Genomic DNA, 24,264 nt, shown 5'->3' with positions numbered 1-24,264 from the left:
CCAGATCAGAGGTCTGGTTGGAGTCCTCACTGCTCTGATTCCAGCCTCTGTGACTATAGACCCTGGGAGGTAGCAGGTGACGGCTCACGTGGCTGCCTCTCAGCCAGCTATATGGGAAATCTGGATGGAGCTCCTGACTGCTGGCTTCTGCCTGGCCTGGCCCTGGCTGTTGCGGGTATTTGGGGAATGAACCAGCAGATAGGAGTTCGCTTTCTTTCATTCTTTCTCCTCTCTGCTTTTCAAATAAATCACAAATAATGTGTCATTTTGTCATGTGGGATTTTTGTGTTCCAGTGAGTGCTACTCAGCCATTTGTTAGTCTCTTCTTAAAATGTGACAACAGGGGCCGGCACTGTGGCATAGCGGGTAAAACTGCCGCCTGTGACACCAGCATCTCATATGGGTGCTGGTTCAAGACCCGGCGGCTCCACATCCGAAGCAGCTCCCTGCTTGTGTTTGGGAAAAGCAGCAGAAGATGGACCAAGTGCTTGGGCCCCTGCGCCCACATGGGAGACCTGGATGAAGTTCCTGGCTTCAGATTGGCCCAGCTCTGACCATTATGGCTACTTGGGGAGTGAACCAGTGGCTGGAAGACCTCTCTTTTTTTGTTACTCCTCCTCTCCCTGTAACTCTGCCTTTCCATAAATAAATACACTTTTTTTTTTTTTTCAAAAAAAATTAAAAAAGCAACAGCAGCATCTCAGAATTCCCTGGCTCACTTCTTCTGTGCCACTGGCCAGCACTGTGGTCCCTGGCAGTCTCTGATTCCCCTTGTGCCGGGGCCTGCTCGCCGTGGAGGACACCTGCCCAGCAGAGGGAGAAGGGAAGCAGGGTTTGGAAGCCAGGCCGATGCCTGTCCTCGCCTCACCTGCAGGATTTCTCAAGCGTGTTCATTTGATTAAGGAAGCCTCTCCCCCGCGGGCGGGAGTCAGGGCTGGGGGCGGGGTGGGGGTGGTCTGGAGGCTGCTAGGCCAGAGGCCATGTTTGGGTCGCCACTGTGGAGACTCCGGGCTGCGCTGCTGTTCCCAACTCAACAGCTGCTCCCTGAATCACAGCTGCGGTTTGGACTCAAACTCGGGGTCTGGACTCAGCGCTGGAGCACACACCCCTCGGCGGCCAGGTGAGCGTTGTCACAGTTTGGAGAAAACTCCCAGAAAGTGGGTATCTTGTGAGAAATCCAAGGACAGGTTGCTGTCCTTGCGACTACAGCTAAACTGATGGCTCGGGACTTGGCTGTGTCAGTTATCTGCACTCAACGAGGCCGAGCGAGTGGTGACTTCCTTGGGGGTTGTTGTGTCACCGGTCGTCTGTGTCCTGGAAGTAGGAGTCCCCTCCAATGCCATTGATCAGCCACTGAAGATAGTGGGCGCTTAAAGAAACAATATATTGGAAAGATGTATAAGTACAAGGGGGTCTTTAAAGACTTCATGGAAGGTGGGTATTATAGAAAAAGCAACACATGATTTCAAATCTTTTTAGAAAAATATGTATTTATTTATTTATTTGAAAATCAGAGTTACAGAGAGAGAGATGGAGAGAAAGAGAGAGAGAGAGAGAGAGAGAGAGAGAGAGAGAGAGAGAGATCTTCCATCTGTTGGTTCACTCCCCAAACGGCTGCAATGGCCAGGGCTGAGCCAGGTGGAAGCCAGGAGCCAGGAGCTTCTCTCAGGTCTCCCACGAAGATGTCAGGAGCCGAAACACCTGGACCTGCTTTCCCAGGCCATTAGCAGAGAACTGGATCGGAAGTGGAGCGACCGGGACCTGAACCAGCGCCAATATGGGATGCCGGCACTGCAGGCAGCAGCTTTACCCATTACGCCTCAATGCCTGCCATGTCATTTCAAAACGTTTTTGCACAAAAGTAAACTTATCTTTAATTCCATTTTCCATGAACTTTTTGAAGTAAAGACCATCTTGAAGAAGAGCGAGCCACCCCTCCCTCCAGTCACACTGTGGTTTCCATTGGCTGGACCCTCTCCATGTGCCCACGCTTCTATGGTCTGTGTTTCCTGCATTCTAAAATACCCAAGGTTTAGGACTCAACACTGATTTAGTAAAAGCGTTTTAGAAAGCTAACAAGCAAACACCACAGGAGCCTGTGAAGAACGGCCATTGGTTCTAAGATACTTCCCGATAGCAGAAACCTTTAAACGTGTGGGACTACATACAGGCTTTAGAAGGGAGGACCGGGGCCAACGTTGTGCTGCAGTGGGTAAAGCCACTGCCTGCGATGTCAGCATCCCATATACGGTGCTGGTTCGAGTCCTGGCTGCTCCGCTTCCACGCTTCTCTCTCTCTTTCACTTTGAGTTTCAAATACATAAGTAAATCTTTTTTTTTTTTTTAAAGGCCAGCAGTAGAAATAAGATGCTTACTTTGCTATGTACAAGAAAGTGTTTTACACTATTTAAGTTTTGGCCCAGAAACATATTCACGTGGCTCAACATTCAGAGGCTACAAAAGGATCATCAGGGACTTGCCTCCCTCCTGCCTGCCACGTGGTCCCCTCCCTCGGGGCCACCGACATCTTTAGTGTCTTGTGTGTCACCCCACATGCTCCTATGGGCAACTGAAGTCTTGCTTTTTTGCTCCCTTTTTTATATAAAGAATAGAATATTCCTCACCCTCTTCAGAGCCTGGCTTCTTTCACTTACAAGTCGTAAAGATGGACTCACATCAAGTCCCGACCTTTTTTCTTTCTTTTGTTTTTCTAGGTTACATCACATGCACTTCTCTCCCGCTGGCTATGAAATGGTTTTTGTTGTTGTTGTTGTTGTTTGTTTTGTCTTTTTTTTTTTTTTTTTTTTGACAGGCAGAGTGGACAGTGAGAGAGAGACAGAGAGAAAGGCCTTCCTTTGCCATTGGTTCACCCTCCAATGGCCGCCGCGGCTGGCGTGCTGCGGCCGGCGCACAGCGCTGATCTGAAGCCAGGAGCCAGGTACTTCTGGTCTCCCATGGGGTGCAGGGCCCAAGCACTTGGACCATCCTCCACTGCACTCCCGGGCCACAGCAGAGAGCTGGCCTGGAAGAGGGGCAACCGGGACAGAATCCGGCGCCCTGACCGGGACTAGAACCCAGTGTGCCGGCGCCGCAAGGTGGAGGATTAGCCTAGTGGGCCACGGCGCCAGCTATGAAATGGTTTTAATTATCCGTTTCGATGGCGGCGTTGTGCGTTGGGTGTTGTGAGCTGACGGGACTGCAGCGCACTATGGGCAGCGACACTGTTCCTGGGGTCGTGCGGTGAGAGAGCTCCTCAGTGACCGGAGACCCCTGCTTGGTACCAAGGCGTCTTCCCTCAGGGGCTTACTTACAGTGAGCAGGGGAGAAGCCATGGAAATAACCCAGCCCCCCAGGGAGCCCCAGCACAGCCAGCGCCCACAGCGGGAAAGTGAGAGGGGTGTGGGTGGATGCACACACTGGCCGATGTGAGTGCAGGCGTGGATCCCGATGTCTGCATCGGGCCTGTGAGCCGCCCACGTGCAGCCACCGCAGGCAGACTCAGTCCCCGCTCACTAATCACGCAGGGCCCCTGCTGAACTCACAAAGATGAGAAAGAGACAAAGACAACAACACAACGTGGCTGCTTCCTAAACACTGCCACGTGCATTTTCTAGACGAGAAAAGGAAGGCACAGAGATGGTAAATAACTCACCGCAGGTGCAAACGACAGAGCTGGGGGTGGGACCCTGACACTCTCGGCTCTGGCTCTCGGCTCGCTCCCTCGCCAGCTGGCAGCAGCTTGGGGGCACATTTGCCTCTGCTCTGTGGGTACACGCCCATCCTGTGCCCCTTCTCCTTCTCACTTGTGGGGTGAGTGCCTGGAACCCTTGAGGGTGGGCTCACCCCTCTGGATGGAGGAGCTGAGTTTCGTCCTTTCCTGGCCCACAGTGCAAGGGGCTGAGAGCTGGGGGGAGCCTGGCCTCGGGGCTCACAGAGCTTGATCTTGGGGTTCCAGGGGCCCAGCAGGACCCTCTGGGCTCCACCACCTCCTCCCCTCCCCCACCTCAGCCAACCTTACCTCTGTCCCACAGACATTCCCAGCCCCCAACCTCAGCCCCCAGGTGGCAGCAAACCTGAGTCTCACCAACCAGGCTGACACCTGCAGGTGAGGGACTGTCCCCTAACCCGACTCCCGCCCCCTCACACGATCCAATTCTCCTTTGCTATTGGACAGAACACGCTCTTCAGTATGCACGTGCCAAAGCAAATGGCAACTACTGGAAAACGAAAACATGACTGTCCCAGCAACCCCGCCTCGCCTCCTGGAGTGGTGGTGACGGTGACCACGGCTCGGGACACTGGCGTGGGAAGTGGGCTGCCCTCCACCCTCCAGCCCTGGTCGCCCTCCCCAGAAGTGAGCGCCCTTGGTAGTCTGATTTCTGAAGTGGCACCTGCATAGGCACAAGCTGTCTCTGCTCTGGGATAGAAATGCTAGCACACTCTACATACCGAGTGGGGCCAGGCTTGCTCTCCCTGTCCCCGCTGCTGACCGGAATCTCCAGGAGAACTTTGCCCACAGGCACATCCGGGTCTGCCCTACTCATTTCAGGGGTAGCAGACGACCACGCTGCGTGTGGCCAGCTCTCCCCTGATGACACTTCAGATTCTTTTAGATCTTCGCTATCACAGTTGGTGCTGTATTTAAGAACCCTGTGCATCTACTCCTGGGAGACTTGAACCCAGGCCCTCCAATATGAGATGTGAGTATTTCTACAGGATAAATTTCTGCAAGTGCTGATTTTTAAATAGATGGCACAAAATTATCAAATGGTAGCTTTTCAGTAGAGACTGAACAAATATCTTAGGCTTGATGTTTAAAGTACTTACAATTTTTAAACCTTATTTAAAAAATTATTTATTTAGGGGCTGGCACCATGGCTCACTTGGCTAATCCTCCACCTGTGGCGCCGACATCCCATATGGGTGCCGGGTTCTAGTCCCGGTTGCTCCTCTTCCAGTCCAGCTCTCTGCCATGGCCCAGGAGGGCAGTGGAGGATGGCCCAAGTGCTTGGCCCCCTGCACCTGCATGGGAGACCAGGAGGAAGCACTTGGCTCCTGGCTTCAGATCAGTGCAACACCGGCCATAGTGACCATTTGGGGGGGTGAACCAATGGAAGGAAGACCTTTCTCTCTGTCTTTATCTCTCACTGTCTAACTCTATCTGTCAAATAAAATTTAAAAAAAATATTTATTTATTTGAGAGGCACAGAGAAAGAGAGACAGACAGGCAGACAGACAGAGAGAGCCTCCATGTACTGGTTAACTTCCCAAATACCAGCAAAGGCCAGGGCTGGGCCAGACTGAAGCCAGGAGCCTAGAACTTCATCTGAGTCTCCCATGTGGGTTACAGGGACCCAACTACTCAAGCCATCGCTTGTACCTCCCAGAGTCTGCATAAACAGGAAGCTAGAGCCAAGACTTGAACCCAGGCCTCCAATATGAGATGCGGGCAAGGGGTGTTCTAACTGCTGTGCCTGACACGCCTGCACCTGGAGAACATCTTAATGCCTTTCAAACACAAAAACATAAACTGTAGAGGAAAGAACGATATACTTTCTTACATTACAACCTTAAACTCTTGTACCATGGGAGACCTCACTGAGGTTTTTTAACCTCACTGAGGTTAAAAGACAAGCCACAGGGGCCGGCGCTGTGTAAAGCCAGGTAAAGTGGGTAAAGTCACTGTGGCATAATGGGTAAAGCTGCTGCCTGCAGTGCCAGCATCCCATATGGGCACCAGTTCGAGTCCCGGCTGCTCCACTTCCAATCCTCTGCTATGGCCTGGGAAAGCAGTAGAAGATGGCCCAAGTTATGGGGCCCCTGTACCCACATGGGAGACCCGGAAGAAGCTCCTGCCTGGTGGCTTCAGATTGGTGCAGCTCCGGCCATCGTAGCTATCTGGGGAGTGAATCAGCGGGTGGAAGACCTCTCTCTCTCCCTGCCTCTGCCTCTCTGTAACTCTGCCTTTCAAAAAAATAAATAAACCTTAAAAAAAAAAAAAAGCCACAGAGCAGGAGAGGGTATGTGTAAGGAGTTCAATGACACTAAGGGTTAATGCCAAAATCTCCACTGTTTTTTTTTAAATGCCCATGCCCATTTAATTAAGACAAATTTATGGAGCCAAGTTAAACAGATAAGTCATTTAAAGTCTCTTTAACATCTATAAAATATTAGAGAATTTTATTTTTATCTCAGTTAAAGACTGCCTTAGAACAGGAAGCTAACAGTCTCTATACAGCTGTTCATAAATTTATGAAAAGAGAACTGCTTCCTTAAAATGCCTTTCTCTTTATGAGAAATAAAATATTAAAAATGATTGCCAGTCAAAATCTCCACATTGTTGACCAAAGACCAATACCCTCCCCACCCCGAACAGGAAAGGGCTCGGAAGGAGCAATCCAGAGAAGAGGCCAGTAGAATAACCCACGCACCCAGGGCTGACGCCGCACCCACAAATACTCGGGAGTACTGGTTAAACATGAGAGAGTCCACACCCCTCAGATAGGCAAAAAGTGTCTCGTGCCAGGAGAGGTGACACAGCCTCTCATTACCTCGCCGTGGGAGTGTCAACTGGCAGAACCACTCCGGCCAGCACAGGGACACCCAGGCACAGCGGCTGCATCCTCCTGTCCCCCACTCTGCTCCGGTGGCCTCCCTGCCGCGGGAGAGACGGCCCCTCCCGGAGAAGAAGCCGCTCGGGTCACCCACGTTCTGTGTCAGAGAGCCTGCGTTCCAGTCCTGGCTCCTCTTCTGATCCTGCTTCCTGCTACTGTATTCTGGGGGGCCAGAGATGATGGCTCAAGTGCTTGGGCCCCTGGGAGACCTGGATGGAGTTTGGGGCTTCTGGCTTCGGACTGGCCCAACCTTGGCTGTTGCGGACACTTAGGGAGTGCCCACGGATGGAAGATCTGCCTGTCTCTGTCTCTGTCTCTTTGCATTTCAAATAAAAATTAATTAATTAATTATAAAAATTTGGGGACGGCTGTTGTGGCACAGCCATCCCCTGCAACTCTGGCATCCTCTATGGGCCCTGGTTCGAGTGCTGGCTGCTCTATTTCGAATCCAGCTTTCTGCTAATGCACCTGGGAAAGCATCAGAGGATGGCCCAGGTACTTGGGCCCCTGCACCCACATGGGAGACCCAAAGGAGGCTCCTGGCTCCTGGCTTCAGCCTGGCCTAGCCCTGGCTGTTGCAGCCATTGAGGAGTGACTGAGTGCATAGAAGAGCTCTCACTGTCTCTGTTTCTTCCTTTTCTCTCTCTCTCTGTAATCTGCCTGTCAAGTAAATAAATAAACTTTAAAAAAATTATTTCGAAGAAAAAAATTAAAAAAATTTTTTTTATTTGACAGGTAGAGTCATAGACAGTGAAAGAGAGAGACAGAGAGGAAGCTCTTCCCTCCATTGCTTCACCCCCCAAATGGCCGCCACAGCCGGCAATGTGCCACTATGAAGCCAGGAGCCGCGTGCTTCCTCCTGGTCTCCCATGCGGTGCCATCCTCCACTGCCTTCCCGGGCCACAGCAGAGAGCTGGACTGGAAGAGAAGCAACCAGGACTAGAACCCAGCGCCCATATGGGATGCCGGCACCACAGGCGGAGGAGTAACCAAGTGAGCTACACCGCCGACCCTTGAGGAAAAAACTTTTAAAGGCTGTAGATCATGCCCTCCCCTTGAGCGCTTGTTTGGAGGTTTGAGCACGGGAGCGCAGCTACTCCTATACCCTTGATGAAGACCGGTCCTCCTCTAGTGGGGAAGGTCGTCCTCTTCGACCGAGCGCGCAGCTTCGGGAGGGACGCAGCGGGAGTGGTGAGGGCAGAAGGGGACACCCGCCTAGCCAGCCAGCCAGCCAGATCCGCCGAATCAACCCTGGCAATCAACGGGGTGACAGGTGTCGCAGCCAGACCACCCTGACATTCCTGCCCTCCCCTTCATCCTGTCTGCCCCATGTTGTCCTGTATGGCATAGAAATGTAAGTAATAGAATCCTTCAAAGGCATTAACCTGTCCACGTCATAACCCCGTCGCCTCCACACGTTAAAATTCCACGGGTACGGTTCATACTCCCACGCTATGTGCTGAGAAATTCCCAGCCAGGGCAAAGCGAGGTGTGCCCAGGGTGCTCACTGCAACCCTGCCGGTGGTTACTGCATAACACTGGCAGCATCCCCAGCTGGGAGGGCCATAAATGCGTCATCCCACAGTCTCATAACGCGTTATCAGGAAGCAGTCAGAGTGGAAAAGGCTGGAACCATGTATCATAATGTCAAATAAAAACAGCGCATTGCAAAATGAATGCAATGTGTTTGTTTATGTAGAAGCTTAAGACATTTATAAAATAATGCTATATGTTGTTTACAAAATATATCCATGCAATGAAAGTATGACAACATGGAAAGGAAAGAATCTCACTCATGTGGGACATGGTCTCCCAGGGGAGGGGGCGTGAGAGGTAAGATCAGGAGAGGGTCCCTAGGAGGCTCATCTGTTATTTCTTTTCTATAAGACCAAAGAAATATTTGCCTGAAATGTACTAAAACATTAAGAATTGCTCAAGGGGCTGACGCCATCGCTCACTTGGTTAATCCTCCGCCTGCGGCACAGGCATCCCATATGGGCATTGGATTCTGTCCCGGTTGCTCCTCTTCCAGTCCAGCTCTCTGCTGTGGCCTGGGAGTGCAGTGGAGGATGGCCCAAGTGCTTGGGCCCCTGCACCTGCATGGGACACTAGGAGGAAGCACCTGGCTCCTGGCTTCGGATCAGCGCAGTGCGCTGGCCATAGTGACCATTTGGGGGGGGTGAACCAATGGAAGGAAGACCTTTCTCTCTGTCTCTCTCTCACTGTCTAATTCTGCCTGTCAAAAAAAAAAAAAAAAAAAAAAAGAATTGCTCATGCTGGCTGAAGGGTGCGTGGGTGCTTGCTGTACTAGTTTTAGTACTTCATTCTCTGAGCCATTTCATAATGAGAGGAAAATCCTATTAGGGTGCATGGATGACCTTGAGGTCATTGGGCAGGTGTGTGGTGCGGTGGTGGACACTGCTTGGGACATCCATATCTCATACTGGAGTTCCTGGGGTCTGCCTGCCGTTCCGGCTTCCTGCGAGTGCACAGCCTGTGATGGTTCAAGTAGCTGAGTCTCTGCGGTTCACATGGGAGCCCTGGATTGAGTCAGCTCCTGACCCAGCCCCACCTGTTTTTGGGCATTTCGAGAGTAAACCAGCAGGTAGATCTCCCCCCTTCTCTCTGCCTTTCAAATAAATAAAAGCAGTAAGTTAAAAAAATTAAAGATAACATTATAGAAAAACAGCAAGCTCCCTCCCCATCTCAACTTTGTCAGATTTTCTTCTCTCTCTTTGTATCTTCTAAAATTCTCCACTTTTTAGTAGAGGTTTGAACACTTGCATGCCACAGAGGCTATACCTGTATGCTTGTTGATGGAGCAGTCACAGCTTCAGCCACACACCTTGAAGGCAAGTGCAATCTTAGGGGCTGTGCAGTTCACTATCAGGACCCCATTTTATTTATTTTTTTGACAGGCAGAGTTAGACAGTAAGAGACAGAAAGGTTTTCCTTCCGTTGGTTCACCCTCCAAATGGCCACTATGGCCGGCGCGCTGCACCATCCGAAGCCAGGAGCCAGGTGCTTCCTCCTGGTCTCCCATGTGGGTGCAGGGGCCCAAGCACTTGGGCCATCCTCCACTGCACTCCCGGACCACAGCAGAGAGCTGGCCTGGAAGAGGAGCAACTGGGACAGAATCTGGCGCCCCAACGGGGACTAGAACCTGGTGTGCCGGCGCCGCAGGCGGAGGATTAGCCAAACGAGCCTTGGTGCCAGCCAAGGACTGCATTTTATTTTCCAGGAAGGGCGGGGAGGAGGGCAGATTCTACTTGTTGGCATCTGACAAAAGCAGTAGTTGGTAAGCTGCTCCTGGAAGGTTCACATGGCATTTTTCAGAGTTTTCATGCATGTCCTAAATTTCATTTCACCTACAGAAACAAAGTATCTATACCTTAAAGTATTTCTTTAGTTTATACTAAAAGCGGATGGCAGGGGTGAGCATTGTCCTAGCAGTTAAGCTGCCTGAGTCCCAGGTCTGAGTCCCAGCTGTGTCCCACATGCCAGCTGCCTGCCAGTGTGTACCCTGGGAGGCAGTGGGTGATGGCTCAAATGCCTGGGCCCCTGCCACCCATGTGGGAGACCCAGACTGGATCTCCAACCCCTGCCCCTGCCCTAGGCCAAGCCAGCCCTGGCAGGTGTCTGGGGAGTGAGCCGGGGGATGGCAACAATCTTCGTCTGTTAGTCGCTCTGCCTCTCAAATAAATAAAACTCTTGGAAATCAAAGGGCATATTTTATTTGTTCTTTTTGAGATAAAAGCTATACTTTAGCAGAAATGTTTAATAGTTCTTGCACTCGGCAGCAAATATCAAGTGGACAGTGCTTAATAAAGACATGAATTACCAATATTAAAGATATCGTCTATGGGGCCGACGCCGTGGCACACTAGGTTAATCCCCCGCCTGTGGCACCAGCATCCCATATGGGCACCAGTTCTAGTCCCAGTTGCTCCTCTTCCAGTCCAGCTGTGGCCCAGGAAGGCAGTGGAGGATGACCCAAGTGCTTGGGCCCTGCACCCGCATGGGAGACCAGGAGGAAGCACCTGGCTCCTGGCTTTGGATAGGCATAGCTCCGGCTGTAGCGGCCATTTAGGGGGTGAACCAATGGAAGGAAGACCTTTCTCTCTGTCTCTCTCATTGTCTGTAACTCTACCTGTCAAATAAATAAAAAATCTTTAAAAAAATACTGTCTGCAGTAACAGGCAGCACACACACAAGCCACCTGGGGCTTGGTGCAGTCACTGAGCAGGTTCACACAGACTCCTGGCCTTCCTCTTCCATTCCCAGAGCACTAAGCGGCCTGCAATGCAGCTGTCAATCAGCCCCACCTGGTACTTACCCCCTCCCATGCTTCACCAGGTTGGTCTGTGTGGTCTTCTGAGATCATGTTATAAACAGACTGTGGCTTCTGCCTTGGGTTCATTCTCTCTCTCTCTCTCTCTCTCTCCCCCTTGCATTTCTCACTCTGAAGAAAGCAAGCGGCTATCTTGTGAGCAGCCTCATGGCTCAGCACATATGGGAAGGCATTGGAGCCTCACTGCCATTGCTATAGCCGGCTAAGAACTGGCGCCCACCACCAACAGCGAGAGTGAGCTTGGCGTGGATTCTCCTGCTCCAGTGAGCATGCCTGCATCCCTGGCTGTCAGCTCGAACCGCATGAGAGACCCTGAGCCACAGGCACCCAGCTGAGCCATTTTAAGGTTCCAGATTCTCCGAATCGCGTGAGATTATATGTGTTGTTGCAAGGTGTTAGGTTTGGGATGATATTTATGCAATGACAGGAAACTAACACACTCTGGGGTGCGCCAACATGGCCATAGTGCCCGGCGCCACGTTCATCAGAAACCACCTGGCCCGTTTGCTTTACTTCTCCTTGCCCGGAAGTGGGTCGCACACTACCCTTAGCCCCAAAGGAGGCTGGGAAATCGAGTGCCAGTCCTCTTCAGCTGCCCCGCAGGGAGGTGGGCAGGAGGCTGTGAGCGACGGTTCCTGCAGGGCCACCCCACGTTCCCTGCTTGTCCCATTGTCTCCGCGTGGCGTCACTGACCTTGTTTCTTTATATGCAGAAGTCAGGTTCAGGGTCAGTGTTATTGGCAAGAACCTTCACAGTGATGTTCTGACCTTCACGCTCACCAGGTCCGTCACTCAATAAAACATTTCAAGGAGGGTGGTGCACCGGCAGCGGAAAGCCAGATATGGCTTTGTCCCCAAGAACAGACCTGGCTGGCTTCCCAGCCCTTGCAGGGCTTCCGGGTTCTCCTGCCGTCACTGTGGGTGGTCGAGCTGGAATCCTGCAGGGTGAGTGGGCTCTGATGAGTCACGCGAGCTGGGTTAACGTGGGTGAAAAATATCCAAGATGGCTTTAAAAGTCACGAGCAGAAGCACTGGAAAGCGATCCTTCCTCGCGCCATTCGCCTGCAGGAGGGAGGGAAGGGGGAGGATCTTCCCAACTGTTAGCCCGGAGGCAGGGGGCTTGGCAGCCACCGCGTCATGTTGGGGGTCAGCTCCGAGGCGCCGGCGACAGCTCTGCTGGGGCTCCTCGTCCGCAGGCTGGAGTTTCTAGCCCGCTGGCAGAGGGGGAGTCTTGCATGGCTTTGGTGTCCACAGAACTGGGCACTCGCCTGGGAGACAGCCAGGCCTGAGAAGGCGGGGACGCCAGAGCCCGTGGCTGCACAGGTGCCCTCCTGGGGGCAGGGTGGTCCCTGGCGTCCTGAGGCTGCCACAGCCCGTGTGGAGCAGGCGACCTTGCTTCCTATTTCACGGGAACCACAAGATGACCCGGAAGGAGACGCTCGTCCCTAGCCGCCTTCCCATTCCCTGGGGAGGTGTGCCCACCTCCGTCCCACTTAGCCTTCTCTGCTGCCTCGGTGGCAGGGGTCTGTGTCCCCTGCGCCAGAGCCATCCCCGCCCACCGTGCACAGAGCCAAGCTCCTGCTGTCATCGCAGACACAGCTTGGAAGGAGCACCAGCCCCCACCCCCTTTCTCAGGGCCGGCCCAGTTCCCAGGAGTCTTCCAAAGGCGGCCCCGCCCTCCTCTGGAGCCGTCAGCAGGGACTCACCCTGCCCATCCAACCAGTCCCTGGTGCCGCAAGCCCTCTGTGGCAATGGCTGCATTACCTGTCCTCCTCCAGCTGCCAGCCTGGCCTGGCCACCCCCCGCCTCCTGTCCTGTCCTCTGGGCCCAGCCTCATCCCCCTTGTGAGCTCCCATGTGTCACACCCATATCAAGCCTTTCTCTGCCGACCCCACCTTCTCCAGGGGGTCCAATGGTTCCAGAACCCTAATGATGAGGGACGTATCCCATGCCAAGCACTCTCAAGCCATTAGCTGGCACAACTGCTGTGAAGCAGAGTGATTACTGTCCCTTTCACAGAGGAGGAAAACTGAGGCCCAGAGAGAGTACCAGGTCACAGTGCCTGTAAGCAGCAGAGCCGGGCTTCACACTCAGGCCCTTCATCTGTGAACCTGCGAGGCCAGCACACCCCATCCCTCCTCTGCAACGTCCCCAGCTTCCCCATGTCCCCCAGCCCTCAGCCCTGTGGCGTAGCATCTCTGATGGTCCCAGCCCTCACTGCCCACTCTCATCTCTTAACTTATCTGGCAGGAATCCCAGTCCCACGCCACGCAGTCCTGAATTGTGGCTGCCTAGTGCGCCTGCGCTGCTTCCCAGAGTCGCTGGGATCTGAGTGACCGGACTGGGGGAAGGCCTCTGTTGGCACCAAAGCTGCCCAGGCTCCACTCCTGTCACTGCCCACCCCACCCTAGGAGTACACTGTACACACACGGTCCCTGCTACACACACATCCAATCAGAAGCTCTCTTTTCCAGCGGAGACAGTGAGATGCCTGGGACCAGCTACCCAAGACAGAAAACTGCCGCCTACCTGGAACCCCGGGCCCTCCCCACGCAGTGGAATTCCCGTGGGGACTGGCCAGGTCCCCGGCACCGGTGTGAGCTGCCCAGGACCAGTGATGTCAGAGAGGGTGGAGCTGGACCAGGCGTTTGGCTGGGGACTTGGAGCCTGGGTTCTAGTTCTGCCTCGGGTACTGTGTGGGGAGATGTGAGGCTGGGGGGCTGTGGCCAGGACTGCATGGGCAGCTCCCACAGGTGACCCCTGGTCCCAGGTGTCCCCTCCCTCACCAGATGGCTCCCTGCCCTGACCCTCACCCTGTTACGTTCATCCTTGGGCTGAAACAACCGCAGCTGTTCAGCCTAAGGATGAAACATTGCCGTCTCAGAGTGGGGAGTACGGCAGATCTGGGAAGGCCCAGATACTTAGAATGATCTGGATTTCAGGCTGAGCTCTTCCTGGGTGCTTAGGAGAGTGAGTGAGGGCCTGGGCTCAGTGAGAGCCGTGATGAGCAAGAGTTAAAGGGTCAGGGAAGGGGCCAGGAGAAGAGGGGGTGCTGAGCGGGACCCCAGGGCCAAACTTCTCCTGTATGATTTTGCCCTTGGCTGGTCCTGACATGTGTATAGACAAACAAGTGAATAAGCAAAGGGAATTGTGCAAACGCATGGTGCACACAGACACGGCCTGGAGGAGCCGGGGAGGGCGTGGCTGTGGGAGGCCCACAGGTGCTGTGTGCTGCCTTTGAGGGCCAAGGCCGCCTCCTCCGGGGGAGTCCCCTCCCCTCAGGGGCTGGGCTGCCTGATCCCAGGCTGCTACAGCCTTGGCTTCGGATGCCTCTCAGCTGAGGGTTCAGTGGTGCCGGCTGCTCCAGGTACGGCCTGTGCCGGGCGCCACGAGTGCTGCCTGGTGTGCCGAGGGCTGAGGAGCCCGCGCCGGAGATGAAGCGAACCAAGCAATGATGCCAGCAGCAGCTCGGGGACCAGGACCCTGCTCACACCCCCGGGGCCTTCTGCGCCGAGCCCACGCCCCGGGACCTGGGGCCCCTCACCAACCTTTGGGGCTGCCTCCCGGAAGAGTTTAGCAGGCCCAGGTGGGCAGCGGCTGCCTGAACCCACTGCGGAGTTCCCAGCAGCCTGGAGACGGCTCCATTCCAGGCTTGGGCTGGCCAGGCAGCTGGGTAGCAAGTTCCAACAGGAGCGGCGGGCCCCAGCTGGGGCAGGCGAGCCTGAAGGGTGCTCCTGCTCCCAGCGGGGGACCAGAGGCGGACGAGATGAATGAACAGGTGTTTAAGGGGGACCCGGACACCCCTCATTCCATCTCCTTCTCGGGTAGCGGGTTCCTGTCCTTCTACCAGGCTGGGGCTGTGGACGCCCTGCGGGACCTGGCCCCCCGGATGCTGGACACAGCCCATCGCTTCGCGGGGACATCGGCAGGGGCCGTGATCGCCGCCCTGGTCATCTGCGGGATTGAAATGGGTAAGACCTTTGTTCTGGGTTCTCTGGGACATCTTGGGGGATGGAGCGGGGGGCATCTTCAGAACAGAGCCCCAGGAAGCTTGGGGAGGGGATGCTTGTGGGGCAAAGCCAGGCCTGGGTGGTGGGGAAGGTGGAGGTGGGTCGGTGTCAGAGAGAGCTGCCCTGATCCTAGGCCTAGGAGTCAGAGGGCAGGGTCTCTGCAGAAGTGATACCGGGTCACGGTCAAGGGGCGGGTACAGTCGTGGGCGTTGTGCCTCCTGCCTGTTTTTTTTTTTTTTTAACATGCAAATAAATGCCAATGCCTTTGGGCAGGGCAAGGCTTCAGCTCTCCATCAGCTTGGCAGGGTTGGGTCTGTCCACCTGGCTTCCCGGGTGGCTGGAAAGATGAAAGGAGAAAACGAGAAGGGAGGGCCGAGGGTGGGAGACTGGGCCATCCTGGCTCACCTTCCAGCCTCCTGGGCCTGAGGGGGCTGTGGCAGCCTGGGCAGGGGAACAGCCGCCATGGAAGCGTCTCCGCTGAGCACCCCATTGGGCGCGATGGCAGGAAGCGGCGGAACTGTGCAGGAAAGGCACAGGAACCCCGTGGGGCCTGTTTTAGAAGGGTGCTCAGGGAAGCTGTTTCCAAGGTGGCCGGTAGAGACCTCAATAACGTGGGAGGAAAAGCCCCTTGAAGACACAGAGAGAGGCCCTGCCTGGCAGAGGGGCAGCCAGCAAGTCTGGGTCAGGGGCTCCCGAGCCCAGAGATGCCAGCTGAGACTTCAGTCGGAGACGTGGGGGAGGGGAGGGGACGCAGGCGGCGTGGGGAGGTGGGGGAAGAGCAATGGCCCCATGGACGGACCTCGGCTCTGTCTTTTCACAACAGGGATGGGACTCCCTGTGCCTTGATTTTTGTTGCTAAAGGGTTATCCGCACCAACACAAGTGAACTGCCAGTGGCACCTGTTGGGCTGGTGGCACCTGTTGGGCGCCCCCCCGCCCCCTGCTGGGCAGAGCGGATGGGGGCGCTGAGCAGGAGGCTGAGGCTTCACGCAAGGAGAGCCTGGGAGACTCCCCGCAGGGCCCCTGAGCTCAGCCAGCTTCCCTGCAGGTCCCGTCCTGCCACGGTGTCCACACTGCCTGCCAAGTCTTTGTTGTCAAGAGTAACAGTCGGGCCCTCTCACTGAGCACCTCTTACGTACAAGACGCCTTTTCTTGCTAAACATTTCACAAGTGACGGGGCGGGCATTTACCCCAGCATTTGGAACGCCAGCTGAGATGCCTGCATCCCACGTCGGATGTGCCTGGGTTCTGTGCCTGATTCCTGCTCCTGACTCCAGCTCCCTGTAAATGCAGGCCTTGGGAGGCAGCAGGTGGTAGCCCAAGCACTTGAGTCCCCACCACCTATGCAGGAGAGCTGGGTGGAGGCCCTGGCCCAGCCTCAGCCATGTGGCCTTTCTCTTTCTCTCTGTATGTCTCCTTTCCTCTCAAAGGAAAGGATGGGATTTTTATTTTTTTAATTTAAAAAATATTTCACAAGTAACACATTCTTTCTTGCTCTACAAAATTCAAACAATGTCAAGCACATAGAGTAAAAAGAAAGCCTTCCCCACGCCACCTCCCCAGGCCCTCTCTCCCTCCTGTAGCTCAGGGCTCATCCCGCATCCTTCCAGGTCTTTCTGTGTGCTCAGAGTCCTTTGCCAGTGACACAGCAGTTAATGCCTTCAGCACCCAATGACCTTCGGAACCAGCTGGGGCGAGACCCCCAGTGCTGTCATGGAGTCAGGGAAATCCCACTCTGAGGTGCCTGGCCCCTGGGAGGAGCCCCTTCCCAGGAACCCATGGGGCTCTCCTATTCCATCACTCCCAACTCCTCTGTCTTCAAGGGAAAATTTTTTAAGATTTTTATTTATTTTTTTGAGTGGTAGAGTTTGAGAGAGAGAGAGAGAGGTCTTCCATCTGCTGGCTTACTCCCCAAATGGCCACAATAGCTGGAGTTGGGCCCATCTGAAGCCAGGAGCCAGGAGCTTCTTCCAGGTCTCCCACGTGGGTGCAGTGGCCCAAGGACTTAGGCCATCCTCTATTGCTTTCCCACACCATTAGCAGGGAGCTGGATGGGAAGAGGAGCAGCCGGGACACAAACTGGCGTCCATATGGAATGCTGGTGCCACAGGTGGAGCCTTAGCCGACTACGCCACCGTGCTGACCCCAAGGGAAATTCTTAAGATAGACGACGAAGTCAGTGGTGTCTTCACCCTCTGACATTCAAAGATGTTTCCGAATTAATCCAGTTCATTCAATTTGGCGGCTGTTCCTGGGAACCTACTTGGCCAGGCTGAGACCAGCATGGATGGTGGGGTGGGGAAGGCGCCCGGAGGGACTCATACCTGTGACAAGGACACCTGACTGCGGAGGCAGGGTGCAGAAATCAGGGCCTAGACTACCAAACAAGTTCAGGGGTGGGGGAGGTGCGTGGGGACTCTGTCCACTCAGCAGCACGTTCATGAGGCTTATCTGTGTCCCTGTCACCTGGTTCAGTCTCGTTAACTCCTGCTAACTAGCACTTCCTTTATATCAGACTCTTTTCTAAGTCCTGGGCGTATTGACTCATTCAGTCCTCACAACAGCATTCCCAGGTGGAAACTGTCATTATTCCCATTTTACAGCAGAAGCAACTGAGTCACGGAAGGCTTGTATAACCTGCCTCCGGTCACGCAAACAGCACACGGGAGAGCTGGAGTTTGAACCTAGGCTGGCCAGAGTCTACACTCGTGCTCCTCAAACAGCCCTGCTTCTTGACGAAGCAGTGACATGCGCGTGGGGGTGCTGGTGTGTGGTTAGTGGGCTCCGGGAAGTCTCTGTGGAATTGCAAGAGGGGGAGGGGATGAGCTCAAGGTGTCTGGGGGAGAGCGGTCGATGCAGAAGGAGTGGAGACTGCAAAGTCCCTCGTCGTCAGCTGGAAGCAGAACAAGCCCCAGGACCAAGTCTTCTGATGTCCCCAGCTTCTGAATTCCCGTAGGACAGCACCACAGGGCGGACAGCCGTCCCACTGACAGAATTATTAGTCTAAACAATACGGCAGTGAACAGCCATGCCCACTTGGAATACGTAGCCTATCATTCTAGGGTGTGTATGTCGTAAGCATTGCTCAATTAGTCTCCAGAGTGGTTGTACCTCTGGCCCCACCAGCAGCAGGGACAAGCCCCAATTTTCCCACAGTGCCTTCAGCCCCGGGTACGGTCAGACTTGAAAGTTGTATGTCAGTCTGCAAGTACGAAGCTATATCTAATTTATTTTGCTTGCTTAGTCTGCACGGCATTAAGCATCTCTGTAGCTATCTACTGACCGCCTCTGTGCCCTCCTCTGGGACTGGCCTGCCCAGGGCTCTTGCCTGTCCCCTGCCGAGTTCTCCGTTGTTGGATGACCTTCGTATGTTCTGCACACCACCCATTTGTCAGGTACAGAGCTTGCACCTGTCTTCGGCCACTCTAGGGCTTCTCTTTATTTTGTCTAGGATCTCTTTTTGTAACTCAGAACATTTTTTTTTTTTGACAGGCAGAGTGGACAGTGAGAGAGAGAGACAGAGAGAAAGGTCTTCCTTTGCCGTTGGTTCACCCTCCAATGGCCGCCGCGGCCGGCGCGCTACGGCCGGCGCACCGTGCTGATCCGATGGCAGGAGCCAGGAGCCAGGTGCTTTTCCTGGTCTCCCATGGGGTGCAGGGCCCAAGCACCTGGGCCATCCTCCACTGCACTCCTGGGCCACAGCAGAGAACTGGCCTGGAAGAGGGGCAACCGGGACAGAATCCGGCGCCCCAACCGGGACTAGAACCCGGTGTGCCGGCGCCGCTAGGCGGAGGATTAGTCTAGTGAGCCGCGGCGCCGGCCACTCAGAACATTTTTTTTTTTTTTATTTTTTTTTATTTTTAAATCTCTTTTTATTTAACCTTTTTTTTTTTATCTTTTATTTAATGAATATAAATTTCCAAAGTACGTCTCATGGGTTACAATGGCTTTCCCCCCCATACCGTCCCTCCCACCCACCACCCTCCCCTTTCCCACTCCCTCTCCCCTTCCATTCACATCAAGATTCATTTTCGATTATCTTAGTATACAGAAGATCAGCTTAGTATACCTTAAGTAAGGATTTCAACAGTTTGTTCCCACACAGAAACATAAAGTGAAAAATAATAGATGATTTTTTTTTAAATGATGATGAAATCAGATCAGACCTATTGTCATGTTTAATCCCAGTGAGAGTCAAGTTGGGAATTGATAGTTTCTTTTCTTTTTTTTTTTTTTTTTTAACAGAAGATCAGTTTAGTGTACATTAAGTAAAGATTTCAACAGTTTGCACCCCCATAGAAACACAAAGTGAAATATACTGTTTGAGTACTCGTTATAGCATTAAGCCTCAGTGTACAGCACATTAAGGACAGAGATACTACATGAGGAGTAAGTGCACAGTGACTCCTGTTGTTGACTTTACAAATTGACACTCCTGTTTATGGCATCAGTAATCTCCCTATGCACCAGTCATGAGTTTCCAAGGCTATGGAAGCCCCTTGAGTTCTCCGACTCTTATCTTGTTTAGACAAGGTCATAGTCAAAGTGGAGGTTCCCTCCTCCCTTCAGAGAAAGGCACCTCCCTCTTTGAAGACCTGTTCTTTCCACTGGGATCTCACTCACAGAGATCTTTTTGCCAGAGTGTCTTGGCTTTCCATGCCTGAAATACTCTCATGGGCTTTTCAGCCAGATCCGAGTGCCTTTAGGGCTGATTCCACTCAGAACATTTTAAAGTTAATGCAGCCAGATATATCAATTTTTTCTTATGATTTGTGGGTTTAAAAAAAAAAAACTATTGATTTGTTTATTTGAAAGCCAGAAGAATATAGAGGGAGAAGCAAAGAAAAAGAGTTTCCACTTACTCACTCCCCAGATGCCTGCAATGGTCAGGACTGGGCCTAACCAAAGCCAAGAGCAAGAAACTTTATCCCGATCTTCCACATGAGTGGCAGGAGCTCAGAGGGAACGCAATCCAGGTCTTCCAAGTGGGTGGCAGGAGCCCAGTTACATGAAGCATCGCTGTCTGCATGGCGGGAAGCTGGAGTGAGGGGCTGCAGGCAGGAATTGGACCCAGGAACTCCAATGCAGAATGAGGGCATCCTAGCCACTAGGCTAAACGTCCACCCCTAATTTGTGTTCTAAAAATCTGTCTTTATTACAGTGACTTCTTCTGCATGACCTTTCAACAGTTTTAAAGTTTTGTTCTCTCGGGCCGGCGCCGCGGCTCACTAGGCTAATCCTCCGCCTAGCGGCGCCGGCACACCGGGTTCTAATCCCGGTCGGGGCGCCGGATTCTGTCCCGGTTGCCCCTCTTCCAGGCCAGCCCTCTGCTGTGGCCAGGGAGTGCAGTGGAGGATGGCCCAGGTGCTTGGGCCCTGCACCCCATGGGAGACCAGGAAAGGCACCTGGCTCCTGGCTCCTGCCATCGGATCAGCGCGGTGCGCCGGCCGCAGCGCGCCAGCCGCGGTGGCCATTGGAGGGTGAACCAACGGCAAAGGAAGACCTTTCTCTCTGTCTCTCTCTCTCACTGTCCACTCTGCCTGTCAAAAAAAAAAAAAAAAAAAAAAAAAAAAAAAAAAGTTTTGTTCTCTCAGAATCAGGTTCACTCCTCTGGAGTTGATTTTGTTGATGGGTTGAGGCAGAGACCTAATATTTTCAGGATTCGCCGTCCAGTAGCCAGTTAGAGGCAGCCCTCTCCATGTTTGCTTGCAACGCTGCTATATTCGAGTTCCTGCATCCTTAGGAGTCAGTCCTCGGAGTCCCTCTTCTCTTTCGTTGGCAGATTTGTCTATTTCTGCGTCACGTCACACTGGTTCAGTCATTATAGCCTTGTAAATGGGGCACACCATGCATGGAAGCCCTCTCCCCCCTTTTCCTCTTTAATTATTGCCTCTATTATTCTTTTTTTAAAAGATTTATTAATTTACTTGAAAGAGTTACACAGAGAGAGAAGGAAAGGCAGAGAGAGAGAGAGAGAGAGAGAGAGAGAGAGAGGTCTTCCATCCACTGGTTCACTCCCCAGTTGACTGCAGTGGCCAGAGCTGGGCTGATTCAAGGCCAGGAGCCAGGAGCTTCTTCTGGGTCTCCCATGCAGGTGCAGGGGCCCAGGGACTTGGGCCATCTTCCACTGCTTTCCCAGGCCATAGCAGAGAGCTGGATCGGAAGTGGAGCAGCTGGGACTTGAACTGGCACCCATATGGGATGCTGGTACTGCAGGCGGCAGCTTTACCCGCTACGCCACAGCACCGGCCCTGCCTCTATTATTCTTAGCTTTCTCTTCCCCCATATGAAGAGTTCTGTTGGGGTTTTGATAAAATGACATCTCCCATTTAGAAGTGCAGTCTCTCTCTTATGGTCTTTTATCAGATGCATTACTGAGGGGCTTACAGTTTTTGTTGCCACAGGGAATGGAATATTCTTTTCCTTGATGTTTTCTAGTCTAATAGATTATCGCTGATACAAAGGAAAGCTTGTGGCTTTGGCATATCGATCTCTTCAAGCAACTTCTCTGAACATTCCTAATAGTTCTAAAAGTTTGTTAGCGGTTCACCTCCTACTTTGTGTGTCTGCATAGAACCAGGGATTTGTCTCTTTAAGGAAAAAACAATCCCCAGGGCCTCTCTCCTCCAGGCCACGCCCTCTCCCTTAGCTGCCTTGGGGGCTTTTCTGTCCTAAGGTTGTGTGTTTTATTCCCCCTGAGAGCTGAGGCAGCAGAAGAATCATTGTTTACTTTTTTTTTTTTTTTTAAGATTTATTTATTTGAGAGGCAGAGTGACAGAGAGAGAAGGAGAGGATCTTCTATTCTCTGGTTCACCCTCCAAATGCCCAAAGCAGCTGGGCAGGGCCAGACTGAAGCCAGGAGCCAGGAACTCCATCCAAGTCTCCCACCTGGTGGCAGGGGCCCAAGCACTTGGGGCATCATCTGCTGCCTCCCCAGGCACATTAGCAGGGAGCCGGACTGGAAGCAGAACAGCCAAACCCAAACTGTGCTCTGATGTGGCATGCCAGTGTCACAGGCCATGGCTTAACCTGCTGTGCCACGTGGCGGTCCCTCACCTTCTGTAGGTATGCCTGGTTCTGTGAAATGGCCAATTTGGAGGCAGGTGCACGCAAATGTTTATAAAAGCACTTACTACAGTGCCTGATTGCCATTAAAGAAGTGGTAAATGTTTGGAGAGGTGGTCCCCATGACAACCAGTAGGGGATCCAGAATTTTCAATCTGGTTCCAAGTAAGCTTGGAAACTTACCTCAAAGGTATGCTTGGATATTTCGGGAAATAAAATTGTTTCTTACCAAAGAATGGAGATTTGGCAGACTCAAAATGCCATCTCCACTTCCTCCACTGCTTGATACCTTCCCCTAGGAAACGCATGGCAAGTCTGTCCTCCCTCCCTCCCTCCCTCTCTTCCTCCCTCTCTGGGGTTCACTGAACACCTACGGGGTCCTGCACAGGATACAAGCACCTGATGCAAACTGAAACTCTGCTCCTGCCCTCAGGGAGCGCACAGTCTTCTCAGATTTGAAGGCAGCCACCGAATAGTTACAACGCGAGGAAGCTCCAGTTGCATGCTAGCAGACCAAAAGGCGTAGGAGTGAGCACACCTCGAACCATGGAAGGCCTCTTGGAAGTGGCAGTTAGGCTAGCGCCTGCAAGGTGACTAGAAGTTGGACAGGTAGAGACAGGTTGAGTAGGAACCAAGGTCTCTCGCAAGGATGTGGCAATGACAAGGAGACAAAGCCACAGCGACAGCCGAGGGTGGAGGATGATGCAGGCTGACGGATGTCAAGGGTGGATGTGAGAGTCTCAGGGGGCAGGTGTTGGCTCCGTGAGCTGCTGTGTCCGATATGGGGAAGGCTTTTCCTGAAGATGGGGCCTCTGCCCTCGAGCCGGAGCGCACCCCCTGGTTGTCCCTGCCTCAGTTAGTACTTGGATTGCAATGCCCCAGAATCCGAGGTCTCCAGAAACCCACAGTAAGAAAGAGTTGGTGGGGGCGATGCTGTGGTGCCGCGGGTTAAGCCCTGGCCTGCAGCACCGGCATCCCATATGGGTGCGGGTCCAAGTCCCGGCTGCTCCGCTTCCAATCCAGCTCTCTGCTAATGTGTCTGAGAAAGCGGTGGAGGTCACCCAGGTCCTTGGGCCCCTGCACCCATGTGGGAGACCCGGAAGAAGTTCCTGGCTCCTGGCTTCAGACTGGCACAGCTCTGGCCGTTGCGGCCATTTGGTAAGTGAACCAGCAAATGGAAGATCTCTCTCTCTCTGTAACTCTGCCACTCAAATAAAAATAAATATATTTTCAAAAAATTTTGTATACCGGGATCCAGAGTTACATAAACCTAAATACAGGTTCTGGGGTAGAACATTTGCCACCCTCTGTGCTGTAATTGGGACTTCTCTTCTTGTCTTTACTCTTTACATTTTTTTTTGTTTTATTTTTAAAAGATTTATTTATTTACCCAAAAGGCAGAGTTACAAACACACACACACACACACACACACACAGCACTCTTCCATCCTCTGATTCACTCTGCAAATGGCCACAAAGGCCAAGGCTGGACCAGGCTGAAACCAGGAGCCAGGAGCTTCATCTAGGTCTCTCACATGGGTGCCAGGGGACCAAGCACTTGGGCCATTCTCTGCTGCTTTCCCAGGGGCATTAGCAGGGAGCTGGATCGGAAGTGGAGCAGCCAGGACTCGAACCAGTGCCCATATGAGATGCTGGCCTCGCAGGCGATAGCTTTACCCACTACGCCGCAGCACCAGCCCCTCTTCTCATCTTTACGCAGTGCTCATCGGGAGCTGCTCCATCACAACAGTCCTTAGTCTCGGCTGCACAGCGGAATCACTGCGGGAAGCTGTTGGAATTGCCACTGCCCGGGTCCCCCCATCCCAGGTGAATGAATCAGGCTCTCTGGGGTGTCAGACACCAGCGCTTGTTAAAGCTCCCCCAAGGGGTCCCACTGTGCAGCCCAGCCGAGAGCAAGCGCACGCTGGAGAACGCAGGTGTTATCATCTCCAAGCTTAGGACCAGGTGGGGCAGCAGGCCGAGCATCCCTGTGGAACCCTGCAGGAGGCCTAACACAGTCCCAGGCCAGCTCTAGCTCTGTGTCTGAGTACGCATGGGCAGTGGTTTGTTTTAGGGTAGAGAAAACCAGTTTCACTGCCGTGATTTCAGGCTGGATCACTTCCTGTGGATTGCTCAGGCTGAGCCACTAACGAGGGAGACCGGCCGGGGGTCAGGGGCTGGTCTCTGCGCCTTCCCTTGAGCCCTCCCCAACACCCAGCTGACTTGT

The 24,264-nt window shown here is 53.4% G+C and overlaps 1 protein-coding gene across 1 annotated transcript in view; it reads left to right on the top strand.

Annotated features, from left to right (window-relative positions):
• The first annotated feature begins 14,246 nt into the window (after positions 1-14,246).
• The window catches only part of PNPLA1 (patatin like phospholipase domain containing 1), a 44,164-nt gene continuing 34,146 nt past the window's right edge, over positions 14,247-24,264 (top strand). The window contains 1 exon segment of the mRNA XM_008262834.4: positions 14,247-14,934. Coding sequence (XP_008261056.2) covers positions 14,730-14,934 — 205 coding nt within the window. The 5' untranslated portion in view covers positions 14,247-14,729.

Source organism: Oryctolagus cuniculus, chromosome 5, assembly GCF_964237555.1.
Source record: "Oryctolagus cuniculus chromosome 5, mOryCun1.1, whole genome shotgun sequence".
Classification (NCBI taxonomy): domain Eukaryota; kingdom Metazoa; phylum Chordata; class Mammalia; order Lagomorpha; family Leporidae; genus Oryctolagus; species Oryctolagus cuniculus.
The sequence above is the reverse complement of the archived record's forward strand: the minus strand, read 5'-3'. Positions and strand labels throughout refer to the sequence as shown.